Here is a 26,031-nt window from a genome sequence, read left to right as displayed (position 1 = left end):
CAACAGAATAAGAAGGAAACATCCTCAAGTTGTGTTTAGATTGAATAATGGGAAAAGTTTCTTCACAGAAAGGGTGGGCAGGCATTGGACCAGGCTACCCAGGGAAGTGGTGGAGTCACCATCCCTGAAGGCATTTAAAAGGCATGTGGAAGTGTGGCACTTGGGTGCGTGGTTTTGTGGTGGCCTCAGCACTGTTAGGTTAACAGCTGGACTTGATGGTCCTAAGGGTCTTTTCCAGCCTAAATTATTCTAGGATTCTGTGACTCTATTGGCTCAGGTTCAGGGTTAGCCTTACTGATACCTCCACACAAGGATTTGTCATTTATAGGTGTTGTCTGCCCACTAAAAAGAAAAGATAATTAACAGGCAATCCTCTGAAGTGTCCCATGCCCGGAAAGAAGTTGATATATTTATTTCAAAACCACACTGTTAAATAAAGACCTTCTTTGAAGCAGCCCTTTTTATGTATGTGTGCTACATACAAAGAGCTTTGTAACATGTGAAAGTTGGAAGTCTTGGCTTCTTGGGTAGAACGACTCAGAGGCTTTTGCTTCTGGAAGTTATGCTCAGAGCTACTTACTATTTTACAGCAAAATCATAAAGGGAATATAACCACACACTCAAATAAGCAAAAAAAATGACTGTTGCAGAACTTATTATAGCATAATGGTACTGCTAAACGGAACACTCTGGCCCTAAGTTCTTCTTGTCAGCCTTACAGAGTCTCTAGAAATTCCTGGGAAGCTGGGATGCATCATGCTTTAGGGACATACTGCGAGCTTTGTTCACAGTTGGATTAAAAAAATCACCTGAACATCAAATCCATGAAAAAAAATTGTTATTGTGTCACATTGATTAACAGTCTAGTTCTTGCTCAAAAGCAAGAGGTATATTTGGATAATTCATTACATAAAGAAAGAATTTTAAAAGACTAATTTCAAACATTTAGCACCATCAATTTTGGGACACTGAACCACATATGTAAACAGTGCCATATAAACCCTTAATTTTTGATCTGAGTTTTAACTGTTCTTTCAGCTTATTTGTATGCCCATACCTTCTTGTATTACAGTAGTGAGGTAAAAGGTAGTGAAGTACATATTCCCTGTTACAGATATGCTTTTAGGCACACATTTGGTACCTTCATTGAATAGCTGCAGTACTTCATATTAGTGGAGCACTCAAAGTTAGTATCAAAGAGCTGGGACAGACAAAGTGTAAATCTGCACTTTTATTATGTATGCTCTCTCCTTTGATAAATGAAGTTATTTCTTAGATTCAAACTCTCTAACTGCCTTGCACTATGTGTTATCAGAGTTTTGCACACATAATGAATGCAATGTAAGATGTGTTCCATGTTCGGCTCAGTTTCTCACCTATATAAGGCTTAATCAAGTCCACACTTTCCCTCACACCAGCTGGAAGAGAAAGACTTAAAAGAAACCCTCCCATTATTTCTCTATGCCATGGTGTGTGGAAATGTAGAGAAAATGCTTATTTCCTTCTGCTTCTGTCTCTCGTAAACCTGAGTCTGCTGTCCAAAAAGTGGCACAGGCTTGGCCCCCAGCATCACCAAACAGCCAGGCCAGTTTGGACCAGCTTCAGTCCAACAAATACAGCCTTCTGCTGGAACAAGCTCTGGTCAGCCTGTCCTAGCTCTAAATAACCCTGGGCATGTGTGTCAGGAACCACAGGGCACAGAACCACAGAACAATTTGGGTTGGAAGGGACCTTCAAAGGTCACCTAGTCCAACCCTTACTAGCATGAGGGGCAACAAATGCTCTACCTGCACCCCTCAGTCCTGCAGTCCTCTCAACAATGAGGTTGAATAAACAGGATGATTCACACCTTTCAAAGACACTATCTCTGCCATTTTCTCTGCTGAAGGATTGTTTACATTTTCACCATTCTCATCACACACATGAAGTGAGGTGACAGCCTACTCACAAGGCCCCTAGGTGAATGTACTGCGTTAGATTCAATATATAGATTCTGCCTTAGTTCTTCTTTTAAACATTTCCTTTAACTTCTACCCTATGTATTGTAATCAAACCAACAATGCTGTAATACTTTTTTCCTTTTCTGAATTTAAATTGCCATTTGTCACACTACCTAAGTGAAGACACTGGAACTTTTTTAAACCCAAAGCAGCTCCACATTTGGGAATTAGCACTTAAAGCCCTTTTAGATAGCCTGTATACACTTAACATATGAAAAAGGAGTATACCATGTTAGCTTTTTATTATTCTGTAGAGTACTCTATTATCTTAGTGTATGAAATGGATTCAATGAATTGAATGAAAGAAGACTCACTCTAGGCACCTCTGCTATGGTTTTACAGCAGAAGAACCTCAGAAATGGGCTAATAAGATCATTGTCTTTTATAATTACATACCTGTCACAACTAATAATGTGTCCCGGCCTATCATCTCATGCTCTGGCAATCGTGGGGTATGGATGGACAGGCCATGCATTGAAGAGAAAACTATTCTGGGACAGAAGTATAGTCAGGCAAGAGAGCATGGCCAGTCCCAGAGGTGTGCACAGAGGGCCAGAGCCAGCACAAGGCAAAAAGACCAGGATCATGGGGGCAGGAGTGGGGAAAAGGAATGAATCAAGCAGCTGAGCTTCAGCGATCATGAGGCAGTAAGCTCCATCTCAGACTGATGTACAAAATGCTCAACAACTTCCAGTGGCTCCAGAACTGGCTATATTCACATATGAAGTCTGAAATAAAAATGGACTTTCACGCCACACGTTCTTCTATCTTCCTGATACAAGGCAGAGTGAATATTGCTTTCATCCAAAGAAATTATGCTCGTTTACCAGTAATTGAAATCTAGTGAATTTTGTTTTCAGGTTTATAATTGGGGATTTGTACTCTTCAAATTACTGTCATATCTGTCACTCAAGGAAATGAAATACTTTGAAATAGATTAGTGAAATACAGCAATTTATCACTTAGAGCACCGAAAAAGAAATTTTAAAAATAATTTTTAAGTATCCATGAGCAGATAGTAAGAGTTTAGTATTTAGTGTGATGATGTTATCTTCCTGACTTTTCCACTAAAAACCATTTACTAGGCCTCTTCAGACTTGTGATTTGGTAGAACTTCTGGTTCAATGAACTATAGATTTCCACATCTGTAGTACCACACACTATCTAAATCATTGGAAAGAGTGCTGAAAATGATTTAGGGAATGTCTAGCGATGAAAATCAAAACACATCCGAGCAATTGATTTTTATGTCAGTGAAATATCTAAAATCATAGAATTTACCATACCTAACCAGCATATAATAAAACATAAACCAAATCTTGACTATAAATCAAACTGAAAAACTAGTGAAATAAAAATTTGTACATTATCTATTGTTCTTCATAAAATGGCAATTAAAAAAAAAAGGCAAGGTCTTCCTTCAGAAATGCTTAGTATTGGGAGAATATTGACAGAAAATGACTCTTCTCCCACAAGTAAACAGAAACATGAATCTCAGGGCCCCCATTCTGTAAGGTATGGCCGTGGTCATGTGAAGTACAGTGTGCCAGCTGGTGTCACTTTCCTTGCTAGGGCCCTTCATTGGGATCAAGAAGGGATTGAAAGAAGTCCCTGAAATGGAAAGGGATGGAAAATCTCCCTCTCAGACTGGAATAACACGGTCCACTTCACCTCTCCTCCTGAAAAACCCCTACCCAGAGCAGTTGTTAGGCCAGGGCTGACACAAGTGCCTTTCTGTACAACAATTGTATTTCCCTCCATCCTGGCAGCTCTGAAGACAGTCCAGCCTCAGGCTCAAGCTGGGAAGCACAGGCTCTTACCTCTCTGAGTCAGCAGCTGTGAGAAGAGGTATCTGGGGAGGATGCAGGGGACTGCCCTGTATGTTTTGTCCTGGGGAAGAGTGGCTGCTGGGGTGGGACAAGGACACTGCCCCAGCTGCTGTTCCACTTTGATTTATCTGTGTGCTGGGGATCACAGCTGCTGAAAGTAAAAGAGAGAAATAATGCTCATCAGGCAGGAAACAACACTGATAACTGACCAAACAACAAAAATATTGATAAATGACCAAACACCAACATGCAACCCCTCCTGTCAAGCTGTAGTGCCAACTCTTAGCAACTAAGAAAACGAAGGGTTTTCTGATGAGTTGTTTTCCATTCAAAGGGAAGAAGAAGAAGAATCACATGAAAACAAGTATGTTTTCTTTGCTGCTTCCAAATGACATTTCCATAAAACGAAGCATGAATGATCACAGCCATGTTCATTGTCTTGGAATTTTTTGTCTGAATAAGGCTGCAAATCTTCTATACCCTTCTATTGCAGAAGATGTGTCAATATTCCTGTATTTTTTAATCTGCATTTTTAGAACTAGTGAACAGAAAGAACAGCTTCATAAAACTTGAAATGTTTTCTACATTTTCCCTTCATCTGTGAAAATTACAAATTTCTTGAAAAGCGTTATTGCTATCATTGGCCCAGATTCCTCAGTAATACATATGAAAATTTTAAATCATTGTTAACAGCTTAACAATTTTCTGTGTTTTCTCTTGTATTTTTTCTAATAAGGAAAGTTTCCTGCCTGTTTCCTTACTGACTAAACAAAAAGCAATATAGGATTTTGTTTAAATGTCATAATTAGTTGATCCCAAATCCTGTAGCCTTATTTTCTGGTAACCCCTTAAAAAAAAAAAAAAAAAAAAAAAAAAAAAAAAAAAAAAAAAAAGTTAAAATCAGACAAATTTAAATATTTGTATCTTGGAAAATCCAGTTACGCAACTATTTCTTCTGACATTTGTGTCAGGTAGCTTATGCTGATGTTGACTGGCAGTCAAATACAGCCTCTTAAATATTTTATGAGCCCAGAGAATGAATTAGTCTGTCTAAAAGAAAAGATAAAAATTACTTCTCCTGTTTGTCTGTCGTATCTTCCTATCTCTTTTAAAAAAAAGGTGTTGTTCAGGACTAGGTTACAGAGTAAAATTCTACCTATAAAATTTACATTATGCTAGTGGATATGTTGGAGCTAATGATTTGAGTTTCTTGATAAAATCCTAGAGTTTAAACCAGTTCCCCAGGGAGCACTGTCACTAGTAAAACATCTTTCTAGGCTGAAATATGTCCATGGATGCTGCAATCCTAGGAGAAGAAAGACAGCATTAGAGGTAGCCTCACCATAGATCAGTCTTCAAGGAAATGATTTCACAGGTCATCATTTTCTCATTCCCAGGTGTGAATTTTGCTACAGAAGATCAAAATAGGTGAAAATTCACCTCATCTCCCAAGTCCTCAGCCTGTTCTTGGAAAGACTCTATTAATCCTTACGAGCCCACCTTTGTGACACACTGGATATTCACCAAGTTAAGACAGAGTTAAGAAAACGCTCAGGAGTCTAATTATGCTGTAGCCCCATTAAGGAGCAGCCCTGGACATCTTTCAGCTGGTGGAAATGACACACAGTGCAAGATGACAGACAGGAAACCACTTTGTGAATAAAAGCATCCAATACAGATGCTGTAGAGGTAATGTCAAAGATTAGGGGAAGTTGACACTGGTGGTCAAAGGTGGAGGAGTGGAGGCTGACCTTGGTGCCAGGCTCTGCTCTTTGCTAATTTGTGTGTGGATGAGAGCCTCCTAATCACAACCCAAGTGATGACAGACATCTGACAGCAGAAGACATCCCAAACCTTAAAGAGGAACAGAGGAGGCAGGTCCCCTGGGAAGATGAGACATCACTAAAAACAGCAGAGTAACTTGTAAAGAAGAAGCTGAGGTCATTTTCCTACTAAGACAGGGAAATGGTTTTTTTCCACTTTGCTCATGCACCCCAAAAGTTACTTTTTCCATGCCTGTCTCTCAATGTAGCATCAAGAAAAGTGCAGAAGATAGTAACAAAGGAAGAAACTTTTGAAATTCTTATATTGTCTTACATGCAGCACAGAAAATACTGAAAAACAACCAAGCACACATTCTGACAACAAAAGCAGAGAGAATATTTAACAAATCAGGACACTGCAAAGGAAAGCCCCGATCATCTAAATAAAAAAAGACTATTTAAACTATTCCTTGACAACATAGGGTAACTTGCATTTTACAATGACAAAAACTAATAAAACTGTAAAAATATATAATGGCTTAGTTTACCAGTACTGGATCTTTGCATTTAAAATTAACCTCTTCAGGATCAGGAGTAAAAGGGTTGGAATGTGGTCACTCTTCAGCACAAGGTAACAAGTGTTGTTCATCTTGATGTAGCTGTTCTCTTCCACAACCATCATTAGCATTCCATGCAAGTATTTTGTGACCCACGCTTGCACATTTTCTAGCTGGTTCAGGCTGTGTTACATGTGAGTTACTTGTTCAAAGTGTTGCCAGTAAATACCTTCCCAATGTCTTTTCAGTCCCGATCCCATTAAACACCTGGTTCAGATGGTATGAAATTGAGCAAAGCATGGCTTTAGGAGGAAGAGGTCATATTTGACCAAGCTGGTCTCTTTTTGTGACCAGGTGAGCTGCCTGGTGGATGCAGGAAAGGCTGTGGATGTTGTGTACCTGGACTTCAGCAGGGCCTTTGACACTGTCTCCCACAGCACTCTCCTGGAAAAGCTGGCAGCCCACGGCTTGGACAGGAGCACTCTGTGCTGGGTTCAGAACTGGCTGGATGGCCGGGCCCAGAGAGTGGTGGTGAGTGGTGCTGCATCCAGCTGGGGCCAGTCAGCAGTGGTGTCCTCAGGGGTCTGTGCTGGGGCCAGCTCTGTTCAATATCTTCACTGACAACATGGATGAGGGGATTGAGTCCTTCATTAGTAAATTTGCAGATGACACTAAGCTGGCATTGTACATTGATCTGTTGGAAGGCAGGAGGGCTCTGCAGAGAGACCTGGAAATGTTGGATGGATGGGCAGAGTCCAATAAGATGAAGTTGAACAAGTCCAAGTCCTGCAGGGTTACAGGCTGGGGATGGTGTGGCTGGAAAGGGACCTGGGGGTACTGGTGACAGCTGACTGGACATGAGCCAGCAGTGTGCCCTGGTGGCCAAGAAGGCCAACAGGATCCTGGCCTGTGTCAGGAACAGTGTGGCCAGCAGGAGCAGGGAGGTCATTCTCCCCCTGCACTGGGCACTGGTGAGGCCACACCTTGAGTGCTGTGTCCAGTTCTGGGCCCTCAGTTTGGGAAGGACATTGAGACACTTGAGCACCTCCAGAGAAGGGCAACAAGGCTGGTGAGGGGCTTGGAACACAAACCCTGTGAGGAACGACTGAGGGAGCTGGGGGTGTTTAGCCTGGAGAAAAGGAGACTCAGGGATGACCTTGTCACTCTCTACAGCTCCCTGAAAGGTGTTTGTAGTCAGGTGGGGCTGGTCACTTTCTCCAGGCAGCAATTGACAGAACCACAGGACACAGTCTCAAGCTGCATCAAGGGAAATACAGGCTGGATAATAGGAAAAAGTTTTTCTTGGAAAGAGTGATAAAGTACTGGAATGGTCTGCCCATGGAGATGTTGGAGTCACCATTCCTGGATGTGTTTAAAAAGATTGGATGTGGCACTCGGTGCCATGGTTTAGCTGAGGTGTTAGGGCATGGGATGGATGGACTCGATGATCTTAAAGTCTCTTCCAACCTGGTGATTCTATGAATCTGAGGAATGTCTGTGACAACCAGCATGCTAACTGACTCCAGTATAGCACCACCATGTAGGTCCACACACAAAGATGTAGAATTAAGTGTTAGTTTTAAGTGGGTTTTAAACAAATAGGGACGAAATTTAGATTAGATGTCCGGAAGAAATTCTTTACTGTGAGGGTGGTGAGACTCCGGAAAAAGTTGCCCAGAGAAGCTGTGGATGTCCCATCCCTGGAAGTGTTCAAGGCCAGGCTGGAAGGGTCTTTGAGAAACCTGACCAAGTGGAAGGTGCCCCTGCCCATGGCATGGAGATTGGAACCAGATGATCTTTAAGAATCTTCCAATGCAAGCTATTTTATGATTCTATCATTATGTAACAAAAAGGGTTGCTACAAGAAGGCTTATTAATTCAGGATAAACTAAGACCTTTAAAGCAATTTAAAACATATTCAGATATTTTGAAAAAAATCCAAACAACTTCAAAAAAAGTCAAAGAATTGTGAATGTTGTTCCTCTGTATCCCTTAAAAAGTCGAAACTACAACATTACTTACAAGATGCATATAGTTTAGTCCCAACTTAGTCCTGACTGTGAACCTCAGATTGTGAACCACAACAGGAACAAAGTTTCAGCCAAAGAGAGGAAAGATCTGTGTTTTCTTTTATGGAGTCTCATCACATATCCATTTGTCAGCACATCAGGATTTTCCATGAGACTATTTCTGCAAACAGTTCTCTATGAGAAGCTAAATTCACATGTACCCTCACACAGGAGGGTGCATCCTCGCATCGGAACAATATAGGTGCTTGCAAGAGAAAAGGATGATTCTGAATAAGGTTTCTTTAAGATAAATAAGGTTTCTTTAAGAAAAAGAAAGCCAAAAAAGTAGCATTGAAAGTGTCACAGAATCTAAGTCCAAAAAAAAGTTATTTCTCAATGGAGTCAGAAAACTGTCATTTCATGGAACATATTTAAATGCAGAAATTTGCAAATTACAAAAAATGCTCTAATTGAAGAGCATCTTGGACTTATTACCAGCACTCTTAAAAACAATTTCTGCCACCAAAATATCTCCCCTCTAATTACCGAGAGTATGAATTTGGAATAGGGCTGAGAGTTCTTACCATGTAGAGTAAGACAGCATGAAGATTTAATTTTGTAGCTCAGTTAGTTACATACACACATTTGCAAGGTTGCTTTATTTTTTAATTACTAAATATGGCCTTCTATTTCTCTAAGGAATATTTATGATGTCCTTGACAACAAGTGATTTACTATTGCACAGAAGGAAAAATATGAAATATTTTTTGCACTTGGAAGCATCACCTGAATATATTCCCCTCTTTCACTTCCCTAGGAAGTCCACAGGATTTTGTAGTCAGGAATATGTGGATATGTGCTGTATTGAGTTGTAAGTGGTAAGCCCAGCAAATGACAAACTCATTTTCTGTTTTACCTTTATCCTTAGCTCATCTATAAATCTGAAGTCTCCAGAGAACATGAAACTCAAGAAGCCATCATGCATTAAGAAGTACAGTAGAAGTAAAAATTGCATTTTCATGATAAGTTGTCTGTCTCCAAAGTTGGTCTGTCACATGGACACCTGCACTGATGGCCCTTCTATGTCTTTTCAGGTATTTTACAGGCGGATCATAGATACTGGAAAACATTAAAGTACTGAAGAAATAAAGCAGGGTCCGGACTAGTATTTTAAGCCACTCCTGAAGTGGCATCTCTAGATCACATCCCTGCCTTTCATTTTCTTCTCTTCTAGTGGATTGCTGTTTCTGAAGTTCAGTCTCATCGTGATGGGACCAATGGTGCAAGTGGCCGTGTTGACCACAATGTTTGTAGCAGCCCATTGGTAAATGTTCTTAAAAATGGGAGCCCAAACATTATATCAATTTTTGGACAACCATGAAGTTGTCTCAAAATAGAAATTATAAACTCATAAATAAAACCGGTAAATAAAAGGGCAAGTCTGAGGGGAATCAAACTATCCTTCTTAAACTAAGATAATAATATTAACACTTTTTTGCCCCTTGAAATGTGTGTATGGTCCTAGCTGTGACTACATCACATTAAGCAGGAGTTCTAGATATGTATGCAATACTTAAATTCAGCCTAAAAGGTGAAAACAGAGATCCTCTTCATTATTGGTAGTTCTACAGTACTGCCCCTTTTGCATCCATTCTCTATGCATGAAATACAATTCTGTTTTTCACAGCAAGGCTATGCATATGTGAGTTCTTCCTCCTCATTCTTGTTTTTTTCTTACAGGAATGAGCTGTAACTACTTTCCAAGTCTATCACCCTTAAAAAACTATTTTTAAAGAAAAGAACAGACCACTTTTTATAAAAAGAAAACTAGATTGCTTTTTTTCAGACATCTCCTAGGGCCTCACTAGGACACTTTCTTTAATAAAATTTTTTCATTAATTAATAATTTCATTAATCTATTCCTGTATGTGTCCTTAACCTCTACCTGCCTGTTGTACCTACCTACTTTCCTATCATTACCTTAGATACAAACTCCTGGGGGATTGGATTTTTTCTTATTATGTGCACAGAGCACCCAGCTTAGTACAACTTCAGTGGGGGAAAAAAGCAAAGAAAAGTGTTACTCAAACAAAGCACACTAAGTCATACACGTAGAAGTATTTAGGTCAAAGTTTCACAATACAGCATAAGACACTATTTAATAAATACTTAGAATTCAAACAAGTTCTGTAACTTTACTGATACAATTTTTAAATTCCAACTTGCAAAGACAATTGTGCAGTTGACAAGCTTTAGAAAGATCCTTTGCTTGCTCTGGAGGAGAACTTAGTGTGATATTCAGTAACTACTTATAAATGAATTACACATTCTGGCTTATGCTCAAATAATAAATGGTCAAGTTTTATCCAAACAGCAGAGAAAAAAGATGGGTTTTTTTCCTTCTGCATTATTTATGATTCTTCCAGGTTTAGTGATTCCAGATTGCTCTATACAAAGTAAGTTCATACTATTTCACAGCAGGAAAAAATATCATCCTCATGTTATTATGAGTGTATTGCTCTCATCTTCATTCTGTGAACCGAGTAAACCAAAATACCTAGGTATTGTTCAAGACTTAAACCTAGATACTATCACAATGCTTAGCCATTAGTCTGTTTGCTTTAGGCACATAAATGTAATTTTGTGTTAGTTTTAAGCAAAGAAGCTGTAATGCTACCTCACTCTATTAGTAACATAATAGTCAGTTTGGATTTCTTCTATGAAGTTATAAAGACTACAAGATAATAAAAAGCTCTTTTGAAGACTTAACTCCAAGTAATATATCTGCAATCAAAAAGGTTATTGTTGCATTTCATTTGAATGTGTCTGTGCCTATAGATTCTGTATTTTATCAGTACTGAAAAACTATATTGTGGTCTTTACAGGTGTTCTACTATGTAAGTGAAAATGGACTTGCATCTAAACATATACTTCTGACATTTCTTACCTATTACTAATAGTTTGAGTTCAAACATTTATTCTGTAGACTTCTACAGGGAAAAAACCTACCTCTGCTTTAAATGTCCATCAATAATAAGTGAAATCACCTTCAAGTAAGAAAAGTTTGATTGGACCATTGGAAGAGTGAAAATCTATTTCTCCTTCTACTTTAAAAGTAGCACAGCAACATTTCAGCTAATGTGCTGTCTCAAACAGTATCCAGTAAAAATAATGTATTTAACTTTACAGAAGTCTCAAAGCTGTATTTAAAAAAAAAAAATGTTTTCAGAGAATTTTGAAGGGTAGCTTCTCTGAGGCAAGACATAGGTTTTCGTATTTTACTTTCCTCTCTATCGGACATGAATAATTTTCATGTTGCCATTGCAATAAAATAATTCCCTGCCTGTCAGATTTATCTCATTTGTTCACATAGTATATCATCCTGCAGCATCCTTGATGAGTAGCTAATGAAACAATTTATTTCAACTGGATCAAGTAGCTGTCAAAATGGAGTGACACAGTCTGCTATGCCTGACACAGTACCCTCTAACTGATGTGAAACAAGTGACTACAACTACAAGAACTTTGCCAAATGATAGATAGCTGGGAAGACATGTAAGAGAAAGCAGATTATTACTTACACAGAAATCAATGCTGATAAGAGTACACTGATTAATTACCATAAAAATTAAATAACCATAAAAATTGCCATACAATAGGAAGCAGTGCCAGGAAAGAAACTACCAAAATATATTATTTTATCAAATAAGGCTCATAGTTAGTAGTGCTGCAAACATCAAGTATTGAAAGACAATGCACAAATGAGACTACAGAAAGTAATGTCTCAGTCTTAGAAGCTGTCTATGAAACATCATGATGGCAGACAATTGCCAGCTGAGGGCTGGCTGGAGGCAGCAGCTTTACCCAGCTTGTCATGGGCAGCAGCTTGTTCAAGCCACTGTCAGCCTGTGTTTGGACTGACCCAGCAGACAGAGCTGGACATTCAAGCATAGCCTGGAAGCTAGGGAGGAGTGCCCAACAGACTGCTGTGGCCATCTCCTGTGAGAATATCCTCAATTTCTGAAATCTGACACACTGTCCCACTCCAGCTTCTATTCTGTCTAGGAACTGAAAAGAAAAGGAAAAGCTGAGTCTTTGTTATCTCTCAGTTTTCCATGTTACACTTGGTAAAACCATAAATATTTTTTTAAAAAATCTCAACATTCTTCACTATCCAATTCTCCTCAATGCACAATGTACAATGAACAACTATAACCAACTACATGTCCCCAGAGTTTCTCCAGCCAAAATCACATTTTTAAAATCTGAAATTTCCCTTTTCTTTCACATAGTAAATGTCACACTCAGTCTGTACTCAGACCAAGGCATTTATAAGTTAACAGCACACAAGTAATACCAACTACTTAATAAACTAGAATATAATTAATCACAGCCTTAAATGTCCTGATTTTTGTCATATAAACCTACATCATCACCAACTATTGTGCGACTCACAGCAGCCTTGAAAAAACATGAAATAGAAGTGCTTGCTTTACAAACCTCTCAGTAAAATAAAACCACTTATTGAAGTGGCCACTTCATATAATGTAATTTTCATCACTGCAGATAACATCAGTGAAGCCAATTCATTCATTTCCTATGTTTGGTTCTCACTTAAAAGTTGAAGTGATAAAATATGTAATGCATTTTGTCTGAAAGTTAAAAACAGAGGCCTTCACAACTACTAAAATATTGCATTAAAAAACCTTAACATCCTGCCAATTGCCCTCTTGAGCCTTAAGGTTCTTTATCACTCATAACTTACTGATAGTTTCAAATTTTTTGAAATGTTAACAAAAAATTGCACACGTAGGCAGGTGTGACAAAGGAATTTTAGTAGGAAAATCTCAGATATTTAACTGAAACAATGCAATAGGATTATTACATTAATAGTGTAAATATGTTTATTTAATTTGTATATTTATAGTTAAAATATATGAACTCATAATGCAGCATTTCTGTTCCTTAATGTGCATCAATTGAAAAACTGATATGTGATAAGGCAGAGGAAAAATACTGTGATTTTAAATGAAGCAATGTATTCAAGATGTCTACAAGGAATGGTAGAAGTAAATTGGCAGCAGAATCAAATGCCTATAGAGCAAAAATATCCATCTAAGTTTTATTAGGTCTTTTCATGGATATAGTATGAATGGTTCTCCTTCACTGTGAAAAATATAAAAACATGTTCAAAACCTGTCTTTTTTTATATTGTGTTTCATATTCTATCCTTCTTATGGGATAGATATGGATTTCAGAGTTTATTCTACTCTACATAATGATCCCTAATATTAAGTGAGGAATAATACAGCAGCTTTCTATCTGTCATATTTGGTACCTGAGTAAATATCACAAGCAGGCCCTGGGGAGTGTCCCATATTATTATCTACAGCATCATGTGGTGACAGGGCTGGCTGGAGGGGCTGGATTGCAAGGCAGTCATTCAGGATGTCCTGGCCAGTCTCTGAGCTTGATCGCAACTGAAAAACAAGAGATAAAAAAGGAGCAATTATAACAAAAGATGGACATGTACAAAACAAAGGAGATAATCACAAAAATCTTTAAGACAGTGAAAAATTACAATGAAGAAATCTTGAGGTTAGAGAAAGAAATGGAGCACAATCAGAAACCTTTTCTTTTAAATCATCATTAATACCATCCTTTCAATCTGCAGGCACTTTTTGAATCTGAGGAAGAAAACACTTCCAGATGCTTAACAAGACTATACTTAGGACAAGCACGACTTGTTCAGGTAGGATCTTGGACAGAAGGACTTCAGTGCTCTTTTGTCACACACTGCAAAAGAGAGGAGTGGCCTTGTTAACGAGTACTGAATATTTATCAAATGTCTGACATGCTTGTACCAGCAGAGGGGTACTATAATGGATACAAATATTTTCATGCTGGTTTAATGCCCTGAACTGCCTCACCATAGGACCAGAAAAGCAAAGGTGCTCATAACACTGGAAATGAGTGACTGGGAACAACCCCTTAGGAGAGGTAACATACGAGCAAGTGGAAATAGGACCACTTCCATATGGACTAAAGTTGTCTTGAGACACCATTCTTAAACAGACTAGGACTATATTTGTTTCACATTACTGTAGAACTGAGAGTGCAATGTCACGGCCAGTAATCCCAGCTGCATGCATGGCCATTTGCCTGGTTCCTGATCCACCAACAGCAAGATCTGGCTGATTACCAGAAATTTAATTCTAAAAAAAATTAATTTAAAAATTCATAACAAGTCTTTTCCTTTTGATTAAACTGTATGGAGAGTCTCAATGTAAGGCTGCAATAAAAAGCAGCAAAAAACTACAATAAAAAAAAAAATCCCAACACCAAAATAAGTAAAAGGAAGAAAGTCTGCTGCAGCACCCTAACAAGGATGGTGTGGCTGTAATTCCAAACTGCACCCCAAGGTTTAGGATAGATTATGGATGCTGCTGCAGGCTGCTGGGACTGATGCCTGTCCTGATCTGCTGCCTGATGTTAATGTTATATATATTAAAAAAAAAAAAAATTGCCTGTTCCTTTAAGTCATTTTGGTTGATGTATTCATTTAAAAGCCTGGAAAATAAAGCCTGTGCTTACAAGCATGTGGGCTACTTCAGTGGCTGAGATGCCCACAAATATCCCGTCATGTCATCCAGGTTCTTGTAGCATGATGGAAAGAACCCTGACCTAGTGCACTTGGATGTGCTGCACTTTCCCAAGAAGAAAATCTCACAGAGGCCACTGAGGCTTCTCCTCTCTTGCTTGGCGCCATGGCGGGTGAGCAGGTGACAGTGCTAGGCTATCTTCTAACTAGAAGATAGCCTAGCACCTCTAAACAACCCCTAAGTGGAGGCAGAGGAACCAAAAGACAAATTTCTGCACATACTGTACACAGAAATTAATCACAGAACCGTTTTCATTTGAAGGAACCAAGTTGCAATGCCCCTGCCACAGGCAGAGGCACCTTCCACTAGATCAGGCTGTTCAGATGGCTGTTCAGAACACCATCCAACCTTTCCTTGAACACCCCACTGATGGGGCAAATGAAGAAAGAAAAGTAAGAGGAAATTATTCTTAACACAATGATAAAAAGACCCATTGCCACAAGATGACCCTTGTGCCACAAAATGCTGATAAACACTCAAATTACTTTTGATAATATGCACTACTGTAAAACCATGGCAACTGAGTGGAGAGTTGGTCTTGCACCTCCTAAGAACCCAACCCTGCAGCTGGAGATACTACATAGGCTGTGATACCTATGCACACACTCTGCATGCTGGAGATCTCTTCTCTTAAAAACTTAACCAGCCATTATTAATCCCAAAGGTACACTGCCTCTGTGAGGTACATGTGCTATTCCAGAACTGTAGGAAGGGGGAGAATGGATGGGGAAGAGGGAGAAGGGAAGAAACACCCTGGCAAATGATTTTGTGTATTATCCATATTTACAATCTGATGTAAGCAGAAATGTTCCTCCCACTTTGGTACATGTCTGCTGTTATCCAGTAATTGTGCTAGGTTTCCTGCTATCACTAGAAATGTGGCTTTTTCATGAAACTCACATGCTTGTGGAATTAAATGTCAAATATATCCTCATTCAAATCCTCACATTACATTATAAATAATTCTTATGTGAATTTAATATAAAAAGTGAATATAATATAAACTGAATGTAGTATAAAAAGTGAATATAATATAAAAAATCTGACTTCTGTAGAGGAATCAGGATTCTATCATACAGAATACACAATCACGGAAGATGCCTGTGTAAAGTTGCCTGAATTTTTTTTAAGAAACTGATCAATTTTCTTTATCATATGGCACTCACAGATAAAATAGTGAGAAAATTAACAAAAGGAGAGTTAAGTATTTACACAATAGTTAAAAGAATTAAGTAATTCTTGTAAAATAAAATAGGCAACCACCTATTTTACAGATTTTTCTAATTTGCGCTGTTCAAAGATCTTGCATTTGCATATCCTTTGATATTTAGAACAAATCTATCATGACAATCTGTGCTGGCATAAATTTTCTGGCTTTTCCAAACTTATGAAAATGAAGAAAACCTAGGCTATCAACAGAACACCAAAAATAGAGAAAGTAACACTATGAGACAGCTGTGATCTGATTTCTGAGGACAGTTCCTATTTCATGCATTGGCTATGGTTGATTAGTATTTACAATCACAAGGTCTGAAAATACATTCACAAGTCAGAAAAGGGCATAATCCAACACACTCTATATCAGCCAAATATTTTTACATATTTCACAGAAAAATTATTAATTTTTAAAAACGTAATTAAAAAATTTAACTGAAAGCAATGTCTTGCATTTTGACAAATACAGGGAAATCTGGGCTATGATTCTTCTTTAGTACATCAAGAAACACAGAACAGACAATGAAAAGAAAAATGATTTTAAAACCAAGTAAAAACCACAAACCATTCACTGCAACTGCAAAATTTTTTCTTCAGTTAAAAAAGCTATAAAGGAGAAATAATAATTGACCAGCTGTAACTGCTGCCATCCATTTCTTGCTTTGTTCTAACAACACTGCATTGTTCTAACATTGTTCTAACAACACTGCATTTCTTTTCCAGCCTGCACTGTAGACTTGCCAGCCAAGTGTAAAAGGAAGTTGACACTCTCTTTGACTTCTATATGAATTGTATCCCAGCACAGATCTCCCAGCACTGTGACAGAAATACGTCCCTTCCCCATGATCATCTTGCCTCTTTCATGATCACTCAGCTGAGCACCAGTACAATCATGCTGGGACTAAAAACTTGGGAATCTGTTTTTAAGAACTGTATGGCTGTAAAGTTACCTCACTGAGTGGTGAAATCAGTAATTGACGAGTCTGGCATGGTGAGCACAGCCATTTTCTGTGTGATGGAATGTAACCTGAATTTATGGCTGGCCGAAGTGCAAGTTAACAATCAATTGCTCTGCTCACTTAAAACTCCTTTGTATTTGATATTTGGTCCAAATAATAGTTTTTTAATTTAATAGTTCAATTTTATGGTAAGACTTGTGAAGTTTTGCATTTGGAAATACAGAAGAACTTCCATTATCACAATGTGGCAGTTTTTTCTAATATACAAAACAAATAATATTTCAGTCATGATTTACAACTTCTGTGAAAATCAGCTTGTGTTTATCACCTTTCAGAACAATGGATGGAAATTCTACTCCTGTACATTTTGCATATGAATAAGTAATTACCCAAATTAAATGAAACAAGCAGAAATAATTAGAAGGGAGTAAGATTCTTATTCCTCAATTTTCAGTTTCATTATAGTTGAGTTCAAAAGCAGAGGCGTGCTGTTGATTTGATGCGTGACATAATCCCAGAGAAAATGTCTCGTTACAAGAAAAGATAATTTAAAAAATTTTTCTCGCACCTATGTTTCATCTCAAATCTGTATGTTTGTGTGCTATCAGACTAGTTTCTTCAGCATTGCTCCTGTATAAGAGAAGTCAGACACCATCATGGAAAACATCCAATAGGTGTGTTTATGAATACACTTCATAAGAAAAGAAGCAGTATAGCTTGAGAAATCCTAAACCACACAAAATAGCAACTTCAAAACCTGCCTAGATTAACTCAATTAATTCTTCAGCAAAGTCTAGACACCTTCAGTCATTCAAACATGCCAGTTATCAAATTGTAACATTTTAAATCTTGCTTACATAAACATGCTTAATATAGATGCATGTTGTGCACCTAGTAAAGTATTTACCTATGTGAGACATTAGTTATAGTCTGTTTATTTTTATGCAAGTTAGATGTGTGTCTGCCAGGTCTAGAACTAGCCAAAAAAACCCCCTAAATACTGGTATGTTTAATTGACAGGAATTTTTTTGCACTAACTGTAATAGTTCTATAGATGTGTTTTAGTTTTATGTATAAAGACAAGGAGGAGTTTCTGCTATTCACACAGTCAGCATATTAAGTTTACTAATGTCAAGTTCCAAGTAGGTAGTTTTTACTAATTTTCACTGCCTGTAATTCAAGCTGTCATTGTGAGAGCAAAGCATGCCCTTTCTATGCAGAGCCACATTGTACTAGCTTTTCTGAAGGAGCACTTGTAACTTAATATTTACTTGTACAGTTAGAGTAAAATTATGTCCTGCTAGTATCATGACATTTAGAGTACACAGATGTCACCAGCAGAAAATTTTAAGTTTATGAAGTGATGCTGTAAGACAGTATTTACTGATATTATGGTTTTTCTTGATGGATACAGATCATCCTTCTACTCTCAAAGATCAGCTTCAAGGTCCAGCACTTTCTTGCACAGTACTAAACCTTTCTGACAAAAGACAATGACACAGAATCAATAAAAAATGTCCTAATTCTTGCCTCTGGAGGCTACAGATATCTTGGGGCAATGAAACAACGCAGACAGAAGGGATTTCTCTGTACCCTTTGTTTTCAGTGAGCTATCTGTGCAGGACTTCTAGAGAGAAACGTTCTGCTTTGTCTGCCACAGCTTTCAGACATGCCTCGGTGTGTGAGTGCGTGCATGTGTGTGTGCTACTTTTTCCTGCTTTTAGATCCCATTTCAATTAAACACTTGGCCAGAAAAAACAATAAAAATCAAGTTAGACTAGCCCACCTGCACAGTAGTGATATTGGGTTCTACGCAAGAAACAGTTTTGCTACTCTCAAAGTTTTACTGTATTGAACATTTGAGTTCGATATAAAAATGGTTTCCATCTTCATGTTCTAGCATAGATCAGGAAAACATTTCAAAAATTTTTCAGGGTTTTGCATTAAAAATCAAAAGGACCTGGAACCTACACAATTAGGTAACTTTGGCAAATTTCAAGTCAGGAAGAAATTCTGATTTTAAAGCAATATTATAAGAGGAAAACACTGTTGCATTAAGATTGATAACACTAAAATGAATTCTGCTTTTCTTATATATATTCTTTTGATTGGTATTATTCTAATTTGAGGAATATTTTGCATTAAATCATCATTAAAATGATACAGACCACCAAGGAGACCACTTTAAGGGAAAAACTGCAGCTGGGACAGATCTGAAAGGAAACTTCTAATTTAAAAAAGCCCTGAAAATCTTACCTTAAAGAAAGGAAGTACAGTTTGAGTGAGTGCAGTGGCCTTTTTCTAAAATAAACAAAAAAGCCATAGTCCAGTTGAAAATTGAAAAGAAGTCACACAGATGTTTGAACACACACACAAACACACACACACAAACACACACACACACACACACACACACACACACACACACACACACACACACACACAAACACACACATATATTACCTCTCTTCCTGTCTCACATCAGGCTGTATCAAATCTGAAATGCTATACAAATTATATCTATGGCCCTTTTTATTTCATCCTCTTCTTCAGGCAGTTCCAAGAGGCTTGTAGCTGATTTCTATGTGAACAACAGTCTAATAGCTGACCTGTTCAATTCAAAAAGCAGGAAAAAACCTACTGTTTTGTGTCAGGCTGATTTGGGGATATAGCTATTATACGATATTGCTAAGCATACGTTTTTCCAAGTAAATGCAGCCTGACAAAGAAAACACTTGTACTGCAGAATTATTTGCTTTCCTGTTCTGAAAATACATCTGTTTGGCAAATTTTCACTCCATGAGAGAAAAAATGTGTAAAATAAACACATACTTATCCACCAGCTGCTTCATTTAGCACAAACATATTTTTCTTCTTATCACAGATTACCGAAAATTGCCACGGTAATCTGTAGATTAATAATGTCAACAATTGTTTATACAGAAACAGGTTTTCAGATTTCATTTGTAAATTTTTTTTTCTTTAATTGCAGCATCCTTTACATAACAATGGCCTTCACTTTCAATATTTAATTCTGTATTTATCTCCACTTAAACTTAAACGTATGCATGTACCACGTCATACACGAAAATACTCTCTTCAAAATAATATCTTGAAGAGAGTTTAGGACTAGAACTGAAAAACTCTACCACTCTACTATCAAGAAGTTAAAATCATTAGCCTTCAGCCATACAACTTTTACTTTTGCAAGGATTCCTCCAGGCATCCCTGTACATTTTCATTGTCTGTGAATTGTCTGTTTAGTGTGCTACATGGCATGATACTGACATCAGCCAGACAGGAATTTACTAACACAGTTTTGACTATTAGAGAGCAGGCATTCTTCAGTGCACTGCGCTGGTCACTCAGGAAATCCTTCCTCCAGCTGAGTGTCCTGAGCATCACGTAAACAGAACACACCAATCACACATTCTTCAGCTATCCCCACTAGTTAGATGCTTATGTATCACTTTATTTTACATAGTTGTACCCCTTATCAGAAGTCCTTACAGGTTCTCAGGGATCTTCTTTGGCAGTTTTCAACGTTCACATGTCCTTTTTATGTGGCTTGACCCCCATTTTTTGTGTAAAGTGCAATATCGTTGTTTTGCATAACTTTTTCTTCGTCAGCAGAGCTCAGCTGGCACCCTGCTTGCATTTTGTGTGGCTTCTGTTGGCCTAAATTACATCCTTCATCTATTTCTCCAAGGCTGTGCTGTTCTATTCTCCTTATCAGAGTAAAATGCTGCTCTGTTCTGCTGTCTTTATCAGGTGAGACAATGATGTGAAGTGCTGGTTAGGCTGGCACTGCTAACTTTCTGAGTTTCTACTGTCTCTGATTTACCGTGGGACATTTCTGTGTCAAGTTGGGTTTTTTGTTGTTGTTTAATCCATAATTCAGCTTACAGAGCAGTCTCCCAAACTGTGCCAGAGAAAGGGCAGAGCTCTGCATCACAGGGAGGAGAAAAAATGGGCAGATGAAGGCCCTCCTCAAACGGGCACTGCAAGTGAGGCCAATATATGGCTGCTTCAGGAGCAGTACTGAGGACTCCAAAATCAGCACCAGCCAATGCAGCTGCCCACATCCAGATCCAAGAGTGTGAAATCACAGAGATCTCACCCTGGAACAGGAACCCTCATTGAGGACAGTACTAAAGACTCAAAGGGCATTTGTGCTGGTGTCAGGGTGCTGAGCTGCAACCTCCTAGGCCTCCTATGCACAGTTTAAATCTTGCTTGCTCAGACCCTGGTGTTGCTTAAGGAGAATAATGAGCAGGACAGTGCATTCAAAGCCCAGACTGAAGTGTGACAGGCTAATGAGAATCATAGAATCATAGAATCATTCAGATTGAAAAATACCAGTATGATCACCAAGTCCAAGTGTACACCCAGCTCTGCCAAGCCCACCCACAGACTCTCTACACCAGAAGAGAGAAAGATTCCTTCTCTATCATGTTCATGCATATACTGTTGCAGGAAGTAAAGACAAAGAAATAGAGAAAAGGATATTGTTTGATATCAAAACTGGACCTGAAGAACATGAAATGCCATGAGCATGAAATTGTTTACAGAATTTTGAGACAATCTGGGTTGGTTTCTTTTTTTTTCTGCCATGAGTGTTACTATAATAAGGGTGACAGCACTTATTCTTTCTTTCTTACAGACTTTTGAACATGTCACACTGCCAGAGCTCACAGGGATATAAGGACAGGACAGAAACCAAGCGCAGGAAGGAATCAGTCTACGGAACAACGGTATAAAACTGCTACAGCTGTCAGAACACCATGAAAACCACTGGGGGATTTCAACTTTTCCTTCTCCCTGGGGAGCAAAGTTCTAAATGCAGTGCTGGCAAAGCATATCCCCCACAATGGATCTTCCTTGAGAAGCGTGCCTTGCGTATCCCACTTCGGCACACGCCCCTGCGGCTGCAGCGGGGGCAGGGCAGGCAGCCACAGCCGGCGGTACATGGCTTTCAGAGCCTGCCCTCCTGGGTCTCACTGACCATGCTCAAGTAACTGGTCATTCCTAGTCTCAACAGTTTTCCAGCAAATGGTATGATTAAATTCCTTACACACTGCTGCCTGTTCGTAATCCCTTTTTGCAAACATGCCTTTCATGAAAAATTGCTGAACGCCATGGTGCCTGATTTATATTTCATTCTGAAGACAGGAAGTAAAGAGATTGAAGTTGGGGATTAAAACACTTACTCCTTACTGCATTTTCTTCTGCAGAATAGTTTCTTAGTTGCCATGGGCACTGCTCACTGACCCCATGGCCCTGAATACACTTCTTTTTGCATTGGTGACATCTTTTAAGTGGACGTCATAGAGAACAAATGAGGGAAAATATCCTTTTTTTCAACTGCTCTCAAAGCAAGAAAATAGGTTTGCTTCTCTTTCAACCCTTTCTCTCCTGTTTGCAGTTTAAACAGTGAAATCTGAACAAAGAATCTGAATAAGGTCAAGCAAAAACTGAAAGACACAGAAGCCACTTCTCTCATATGGCAGTGTGTTTGCTCCCCATGAGGAAGGTGTTCACAAACAGAGCAGCTCTTCCAGATTAATATAGTCACATAATGGAGACTGTCACTGGTAATTAGCTTAGCGTCTGAATGACCTGAAACACCAGTGGTGTAATGCTCTAACCCTCCTTGGCTCCCATTTTCCTCATCAATTAAACATTCTGAGTTAGAAAAATATTATTAAAAATAATTTCTTTCATGTAAGAAACACAATAAGCACCATGTTTCTTGAGTTGCAAATAAGCTTGGTTCAAATACTGTAAAAAAAAAGGAAAGAAAAAACTGGAAACCTGTCATTAAATTAACAAACAAAGGATACTAGTTAAAAAAAAATCCCCAGAAACTGTTTTCTTCTTGTGTTATTCACAAAATCTAAAGGCTGGTATAAAATTTTGTTTTTTCTAGAATCTTTAAACAAACTAGTAGCTTCATCAGTTGTGTGGTAAAATCAATATGTAGTCACAATAAAAACCCTATTTCTACTGTACTGTAAAAGAATTTTAAAATGAACTATCATGAAGTATGCAGCTCTGTAAGAGGCATAGAGGTCTGTATTATTTTGAATAATATAACTGCTGACATAACTCACATAATAGAAAGCCAGACAATCTCTCAAAACCTAACAGAAATTTCCATGTTAACCTTTTGAAAACATCTCTATGTCTTAGTTCCACAGAAATATTGTTCAATAAGAGAACATCATGTCTTTAAACAATTGGATTTTCTCCTATTCTTGTTTTCACTGTAAGGTGGACAGGTTTATATATCATACTACAGGTTGGGCTGAAAAGTGTTTGAGAGCAGCCCTGTGGAAAAGGACTTGGGAGTGTCAGCTGACAAAAACCTCAACATGAGCTGGCAGTGTGTACTCACAGCCCAGAAAAACCAAACGTGTCCTGGGCTGCATCCAGAGCAGTGTGGCCAGCAGGGCCAGGGAGGGGATTCTGCCCCTCAGCTCTGCTCTGCTGAGACCCCACCTGCAGGGCTGCATCAGCTCTGGGGTACCAGCACAGAAAGGATGTAAAGCTATTAGATTGAGTCCAGAGGAAGCCACAAATTTCAACAGAGGATAAGAGCACCTCCCCTACAAAGACAGGCTGAGGAAGTTGGGAGGAGGATACTCGAGGAGAGGAGAGGAGAGGAGAGGAGAGGAGAGGAGAGGAGAGGAGAGGAGAGGAGAGGAGAGGAGAGGAGAGGAGAGGAGAGGAGAGGAGAGGAGAGGAGAGGAGAGGAGAGGAGAGGAGAGGAGAGGAGAGGAGAGGAGAGGAGAGGAGAGGAGAGGAGAGGAGAGGAGAGGAGAGGAGAGGAGAGGAGAGGAGAGGAGAGGAGAGGAGAGGAGAGGAGAGGAGAGGAGAGGAGAGGAGAGGAGAGGAGAGGAGAGGAGAGGAGAGGAGAGGAGAGGAGAGGAGAGGAGAGGAGAGGAGAGGAGAGGAGAGGAGAGGAGAGGAGAGGAGAGGAGAGGAGAGGAGAGGAGAGGAGAGGAGAGGAGAGGAGAGGAGAGGAGAGGAGAGGAGAGGAGAGGAGAGGAGAGGAGAGGAGAGGAGAGGAGAGGAGAGGAGAGGAGAGGAGAGGAGAGGAGAGGAGAGGAGAGGAGAGGAGAGGAGAGGAGAGGAGAGGAGAGGAGAGGAGAGGAGAGGAGAGGAGAGGAGAGGAGAGGAGAGGAGAGGAGAGGAGAGGAGAGGAGAGGAGAGAGTTCATAGGAACTTTCCAGTATGTGAAGGGGGCCTACAGGGAAGCTGGAGAGGGACGCTCTTTCAGGAACTGCATTGATAGGCAAGGGTTACTGGCTTAAAACTGAAAGAAAGTAGGTTTAAATTAAATGTCAGAAAGAAATTCTTTATTGTGAGAGTGGTGTGAGATGGGAACAGGTTGCCCAGAGAAGCTGTAGATTCCCCATCCCTGGAAGCGTTTAAGACCAGGCTGGACGGGGCTTTGAGCAACCTGGTCTAGAGGGAGGTGCCCCTGCCCATGGCATGGGCACTGAAATTAGATCTTCTTTAAGGCCTCTTCCAAGGCCAAACCATTCTATATTCTAAACCATTCTATATTCTATATACGTTATGTGTTACAGGGCTCTAAGAGAGAAGTGAACTTTTAGAAAAAGAACATAAAATAACTAGGTTTCAGAAGAATTCAATTATTAAGATCCGCCTCTAGAGGTGAGGATTTTATATCCCGTTTTTGCTAATATGGAGGTTGCACAGTAGGAGAAGAGGAATATCTACAACATCTTTATAAGAAAGGTGGCTTCTGTAAAGCCCCCTCAGTTCAGACGGGAACTCTCATCAAGCTCAGAAGAGACCACTTGGCAAGGAAATGCCAGTAATGGCTTTGGCCAGATGATTTAAATCCTTATCCCATTGTTTTCAGTGCGCTCCACACCTAGGATGGACTGTCCACTCTACTACTAGCCTCTACTACAGTGTGAAGTAGGAGTGGATACGGCTGAGGTGTCATAAGGCCTGCTTCATCTCAGCAGTGCAGCGTATCACCTTTTCTTATTGTAATCAGGAATAGTATTCCAAAAACTTCCTACCACTGCTAGCTGATCAGTCTTGGAAGAGCAATAAATGCAACGGGGAAGAAATCATGAATAAATAACACCAGGATTAGAGAAATTCTGATTGCCTTATGTGCTTCACTCCTGCACAGCAAAATACCACCCGAAAAAACTTCTTTCAAGTCAGATATCATAGGAACAAATGATGGTAGCATCCATCGTGATTGGTGATTGGGATAACGTTTTGCTAACTTCTCAAGAGTGACTGTTCAGACATCATTTCACATTTACTGACCAATCTGTGTGAAAAAGAAAGATTACCAGGAAGAAAAAATCAATCTAGAAGCCCTGCACATAGCCCTTATCTCCTTCAGTCTCACCACTCCCTCCATTCCTTAGTGATTTGGTACACATACCATGTAAACTACAATTTTTAAAAATCTCAATCATGTCTAGATAATTTTCAGAAATATCCTTTGGACTTCCTTTCCTGAAGCTATGCCTCTATGGTATTTTATTTCTGGCAGAGAGAGTACAAAAATTTTTGTCCCAGGAAAATAAATATAATTCCTGTGTTAGGCTAAGTAGTGACCTAGGAGAATCACTGAGTATCTGCTGAGGTGTTAACCTCTCTGGTCAGTTGAGTCCTTGTATGGGTTCCTCCAGAGCCATTTAAATGATCTAAGATGGTACAGGTTTACAGGACAGACAGCTTTTAGAGGCAGTTGTCAGATAAGCATTCAGTACCTCAAAGCTTGTCTAAATAATATATCTGACCCATAAATAATTTAAATAAAAGGATGAAAGACATGATCTGGTCACTTAGACTGCTAGGAAATCAAAAGCTGGCCAGCTGAATGAGGAAATTACTTGGTATAAATCATCCTTCCATCCAAAGTCCAGACTAAGCCTTTTGCATTCCCTTTAACTGGTCTTGTTTATGTCAACTGTTCAAATTATCTCTTCCTTTTTTTTTTTTTCCCCACAAAGATGGAGCTAACTAGTTGTATGTT

The 26,031-nt window shown here is 39.1% G+C and overlaps 1 protein-coding gene across 1 annotated transcript in view; it reads right to left on the bottom strand.

Moving 5' to 3' along the window:
• Window positions 1-26,031, bottom strand: part of GLIS3 (GLIS family zinc finger 3) — a 154,784-nt gene that overhangs the window by 12,664 nt on the left and 116,089 nt on the right. Inside the window, 2 exon segments of the mRNA XM_059837001.1 lie at window positions 3,821-3,980; window positions 13,497-13,638. Coding sequence (XP_059692984.1) covers window positions 3,821-3,980; window positions 13,497-13,638 — 302 coding nt within the window.

Source organism: Haemorhous mexicanus, chromosome Z (assembly GCF_027477595.1).
Source record: "Haemorhous mexicanus isolate bHaeMex1 chromosome Z, bHaeMex1.pri, whole genome shotgun sequence".
NCBI lineage: Eukaryota > Metazoa > Chordata > Aves > Passeriformes > Fringillidae > Haemorhous > Haemorhous mexicanus.
The sequence above is the reverse complement of the archived record's forward strand: the minus strand, read 5'-3'. Positions and strand labels throughout refer to the sequence as shown.